The 6,000-nt window shown below is 38.8% G+C and overlaps 1 protein-coding gene across 1 annotated transcript; it reads left to right on the top strand.

The window, feature by feature from the left end:
- Positions 1 to 1,567: 1,567 nt before the first annotated feature.
- Positions 1,568 to 4,408, top strand: LOC137180436 (tripartite motif-containing protein 16-like). Its single transcript, XM_067585805.1, has one exon. It carries the CDS (start codon positions 2,480 to 2,482, stop codon positions 4,151 to 4,153), a length of 1,674 nt encoding a protein of 557 aa, XP_067441906.1. The 5' UTR covers positions 1,568 to 2,479; the 3' UTR covers positions 4,154 to 4,408.
- Positions 4,409 to 6,000: the final 1,592 nt, after the last annotated feature.

Genomic DNA, 6,000 nt, shown 5'->3' with positions numbered 1-6,000 from the left:
TATGTACTTTTACTGCAATACTTAACTACATCAAGCTCATAATACTTATGTACTTTTACTGCAATACTTTAACTACATCAAGCTCATAATACTTATGTACTTTTACTGCAATACTTTAACTACATCAAGCTTATAATACTTATGTACTTTTACTGCAATACTTAACTACATCAAGCTCATAATACTTATGTACTTTTACTGCAATACTTAAACTAACTTCCGCTTGTAAACAGTAACAGTGAGTAGAAGGTGGATCAGCAGGTTGATCTTTAATAACAAACAGCTGGAGGATTCAGAGCCGCTGCTTATGTACTTTTACTGCAATACTTTAACTACATCAAGCTCATAATACTTATGTACTTTTACTGCAATACTTAACTACATCAAGCTCATAATACTTATGTACTTTTACTGCAATACTTTAACTACATCAAGCTCATAATACTTATGTACTTTTACTGCAATACTTTAACTACATCAAGCTCATAATACTTATGTACTTTTACTGCAATACCTAACTATATCAAGCTCATAATACTTATGTACTTTTACTGCAATACTTAAACTAACTTCCGCTTGTAAACAGTAACAGTGAGTAGAAGGTGGATCAGCAGGTTGATCTTTAATAACAAACAGCTGGAGGATTCAGAGCCGCTGCTTATGTACTTTTACTGCAATACTTAACTACATCAAGCTCATAATACTTATGTACTTTTACTGCAATACTTAACTACATCAAGCTCATAATACTAATGTACTTTTACTGCAATACTTTAACTACATCAAGCTCATAATACTTATGTACTTTTACTGCAATACTTTAACTACATCAAGCTCATAATACTTATGTACTTTTACTGCAATACTTTAACTGAGGCTTGTTTTGATCCAAACACTCTCCAACAGGAAGGACAACAAACAAACATGATGTAAAGTTTAAAAGGCTTTAATGACATCGCACATATTTGACAGAGAGAGAGCTTTAAAGTCTACAGGTGCAGTTTCATACATGAGAAAAGCCTTTATGGTCTAACTTCTGTTTAAATATTTGGCCTTAAACGGCCTGCAAAGGATTTTCTTCTTCTTCATTCCTATAGATGTAGTTCTGATTGTGCAGTAAGATGGCGTTAACTTCCATACATGTTCAGTACAATAGATATACAGTGACGGAGAGCAACACAAGTATCAAAGAGCAGAAAATCAAAGTGACTTTCCTGCAGAATTCTGCAGAAATTGCGATACAAGCGATGTTCTATTTGCTCTTTTTGTGGTAAAATTGCAAGCAAAGGAAAATAACGTTTTAACTGCTAGCAGTGAAGAGTCATATGTAATGACTTCCTGGATAAAAAGCATCAGTAGACAGACAGTGCCCACAACCCTCCGCAGCAGAGCAGATTACTGATGTTCAGATACCTGTGATTGTACCTGAGCACGTGCACACACAGTCCAGCAACACGTCCTCGTGCCTCTGGTCCTCCAGTTTATCCACCGCAGCAGTTCGCCAGCAGAGGGCAGTGGAGGAGACCACAAGAAGCCATTTTGTTTTGTTTTTTTATTCCCATCCCTCTCTGATGTGAGATGTTTCCGTCCTTACGGGATTTCTAGGTTTGTAGTTTCCTTTAGATGTTGATCTTTCTATCATCACTGTGTTTTAAGATTTAAGGTTTAGAAATCTGATATATTAATCTGGATCACAGTGTTACTGAGATCTGATTTGCTGCTACTTAAATCTCCTAAAATTACAGTTTGTAAATTGATGATATATATATTCTTTATTATCTGCCTATTTATTTATGAGTTGATATATTTATAAGCCTTTATTAAATAAACTTTCACCTCAACATGAGCACCAAATAAAATCAGTCAATAATTCCATTAAAATAAATCAATATATAAACATAATCAGCCACAGACCTTCATTCAGCTGCTTTACTTTAGTTTTCCCTCCTTTATATCAACTTAAAACAACTTACAGTTTTATTCACAGCGTTCAGGTTTATAATCTTAGTTTGTGTTAACAGCTACTGAAGTTCCAGTGGAGCACAGTGTGTTTGAAGCAGGTTTTATTTCACGTTGATGCTTTAATGTGAAACGTTTCCTTCACAATGATCAATAAAGCTTTAATACTGTACCGATAGGATGAAAATAAACAGTCATCTCAGATCCCAAAAAAACACTTTGGCACCAGGAAGCAGAGCTGAGCTACAAAACAGGGTGAAACACACAGTATCTCTTTAAAACTTAACCCCTCCCTCTCCTTCCTGCTCTCAAACACAACAAGCTCCACTCTGTCCTCATATCTCCTGGTTCCCTCCCCTTTAGAGCTACAGTTTGCAGATGGGTGGAACCAACATGTAGTGCAGTATAAGAGCTGCAGGCTGAATTCACTGCAGAGACACATGTTGTTCACATCAAAGGTCAAACTTGTTCAACTTCTCAGGAAGTGAAACTCAGACAGTCGTTGCCACTGAGAGCTGAAATGGAGCAGAAAGGAGTTCAGCTGGACCGAGAAACCTTCTCTTGTTCGATCTGTCTGGATCTACTGAAGGATCCGGTGGCTATTCCCTGTGGACACAGTTACTGCATGAGCTGTATTAAAGGCTTCTGGGATGGAGAGGATGAGAGGAAGATCTATGGCTGCCCTCAGTGCAGACAGACCTTCACACCGAGGCCTGTCCTGGTGAAAAACACCATGTTAGCAGCTTTAGTGGAGCAGCTGAAGAAGACTGGACTCCATGCTGCTCCTGCTGATCACTGCTGTGCTGGACCTGAAGATGTGGCCTGTGATGTCTGCACTGGGAGGAAGCTGAAAGCCCTCAAGTCCTGTCTGGTGTGTCTCGTCTCTTACTGTGAGAAACATCTCCAGCCTCACTTTGAATCAACTAAATTTAAGAAACACAAGCTGGTCGACCCCTCGGAGAAGCTCCAGGAGAACATCTGCTCTCGTCATGATGAGGTGATGAAGATATTCTGTCGTACTGATCAGCAGAGTATCTGTTCTATCTGCTCTGTGGATGAACATAAAGGCCACGACACAGTCTCAGCTGCAGCAGAAAGGACTGAGAGGCAGAGAGAGCTCGAGGTGAGTCGACAAAACATCCAGCAGAGAATCCAGGACAGAGAGAAAGATGTGAAGCTGCTTCAACAGGAGGTGGAGGCCGTCAGTCGCTCTGCTGATAAAGCAGTGGAGGACAGTGAGAAGATCTTCACTGAGCTGATCAGTCTCATCCAGAAAATAAGCTCTGATGTGAAGCAGCAGATCAGATCCCAGCAGGAAACTGAAGTGAGTCGAGTCAAAGAGCTTCAGGAGAAGCTGGAGCAGGAGATCACTGAGCTGAAGAGGAAAGACGCTGAACTGAAGCAGCTCTCACACACAGAGGATCACAACCAGTTTCTGCTCAACTACCCCTCACTGTCACAACTCAGTGCATCTACAGACTCATCCAGCATCAATATCCGTCCTCTGAGACACTTTGAGGATGTGACAGCAGCTGTGTCAGAGCTCAGAGATCAACTACAGGACATCCTGAGGGAGAAAAGGACAAACATCTCACTGACAGTGACTGTTGTGGACGTTTTACTGTCAGAACCAGAACCCAAGACCAGAGCTGAGTTCTTAAGATATTCACGTGAAATCACTCTGGATCCAAACACAGCATACACACTGCTGTTATTATCTGACGGGAACAGAAAAGCAGAACGAACGAGTCAACGACAGCTTTATTCTAGTCACCCAGACAGATTCACTGCATGGAGTCAGGTCCTGAGTAAAGAGAGTCTGACTGGACGTTGTTACTGGGAGGTGGAGAGGAGCGGGGGGGGAGTTGGTGTAGCAGTCTCATACGAGGATATCAGCAGAGCAGGAGGCTCAAATGAATGTGTATTTGGATACAATAACAAATCTTGGATGTTATATTGTTACCTTGACAGTTATAAATTTTGGTTCAACAGTATCTCAACTCGCGTCTCAGGTCCTGTTTCCTCCAGAGTAGGAGTGTACCTGGATCACAGAGCAGGTATTCTGTCCTTCTACAGCGTCTCTGAAACCATGACTCTCCTCCACAGAGTCCAGACCACATTCACTCAGCCTCTCTATGCTGGACTTTATCTTTATAATGTTGGAGCCACAGCTCAGTTGTGTAAACTGAAATAGACAGAAGTCATTTCAGACTTCATGTGTCAGATTCTGTTGTAATTCTTCATGTTTTTGTCTCCATTGTTTCTGAGAGCTCGTTGCTGTGGTGTTTCTGAACTGCACAGAGATCAGCTGTCAATCAAACTGGGATTATCAACACTTTCTTCTTTTCATTTGTTGTTCTGTTGATGTTTTCAGTTTCTTTAAATGTGACTTTTTGCTGTGTGTTTTTATCCATGGAGGCTATCGCTGCTCATGATGACGTCTTTTACCTTCACTGACGCTTCTTCAGATGAAAATATAAACTTCTCTTTGTTCTAAATGTTAGTTTCATGTTTGTATTGATGTGTTTGATCTCACCACTTTGTAAATTCATAGAGAAACATCCAATCAAACTGTAATTATCATGATAATAATCATTTATTATGTTCTTGTACATTCTGGGTTAAACTAACTGATTGTGTGGATGAAGTGAATCTGAACATGAAATCATTGAACAAGAGTCATTTAACAGACTTTACTGATTGGATGTGTGAACAATCTGAAGCTTTACATAATCAATAAAGATGTTTTTTCAACAGTGAGCAAAGTATTTTCTTCTGTCTTCATCTCAGGATCTCATTCAAAGCTTCTGGAGAAAATGTGAAACTAAAATGAGAGTTTATTTATTTTACTGTTTTCTGTCTGATTGGACTAAATATCGTTGGTCATGATCAGCTCGTCTACCAACAGCAGAACATCTGCAGCACATTTTATTTCCATTTCAACCAATTTCCTTTCATTCATCCATATTTATATATTTATACATTATAAATGTATCAGATTGTTGGTAATTATTAACCAGAGATTTGACGATTTCACACAAATTAAACTTATAATTAAATTCCTGCAGAATAACTCAGCACTGTAAGGATGTTTTAAATAAATGTAGAATACAGCAGATGTCGGGCCGATCCATATCTCTGATTGGTTGTTCTGTCATGTGATCAATCAGTACGTCACGTGATAATATTGTTCACACTCAGCCAGAAACTCTTTCACTGAGTTTCATTGTCATTCATCATGGTAAATGGTGTCAAAGTGCTTTAAGTCATTAATTAGTTATTTAGTTAGTTAGATTGTGGAAACGTCTTTGGCTTCACCACATAGTGTTAAAAACAACACAGGACAGCTGATGAGGACAAACAGCATCAACAAACAACATGATTTAAAAAAAAAAAAAAAAAAACAGTAAAAATGAAATAAAACGGTAGACGGTTCGATGTTTGTCAAATTGGTTTCCAACCTTTTTGTCTTTTGACGTCTTACAAAAAGCAGTGTGTAGTCGGGGTCACATTTCACATGTCTATGAGTTGTTAACAGCTCCACCAAATAGTGATTTTTCCCTCTAAACTTCTCACATGCTTTCATTTCAATAAATGTTCAAATGATCCAATATTTCAGCAAAAATCAAAGATTAGAGAAAAAGTCCAAAAACTGAAAACAGATTTGTGTATCAGAACTTTGTTTTTTCTTCTTTCCTCTCCCATTAATCATCTCACCACCCCTCAGATTTATCTGCTGACCCTTTGGAGGGGCCCCACCCCTAGGTTGGGAACCACTGGACTAAACTAGCTAACTGTATATAAAGTTGTGTAAACTAGCTCCACCTCCAGCAGCTACAACAGTAACATGCTGCTCTAACACTGATGCTTCACTATTAATAATCTAATGATGTCATATATAATAATATATCAGTCAGAGGGACCAAACCACTACTTTTACTGCAATACTTTAACTACATCAAGCTCATAATACTTATGTACTTTTACTGCAATACTTTAACTACATCAAGCTCATAATACTTATGTACTTTTACTGCAATA

The sequence above is a fragment of the Thunnus thynnus genome, chromosome 3, assembly GCF_963924715.1.
Source record: "Thunnus thynnus chromosome 3, fThuThy2.1, whole genome shotgun sequence".
Taxonomy (NCBI): Eukaryota; Metazoa; Chordata; class Actinopteri; order Scombriformes; family Scombridae; genus Thunnus; species Thunnus thynnus.
The sequence above is the reverse complement of the archived record's forward strand: the minus strand, read 5'-3'. Positions and strand labels throughout refer to the sequence as shown.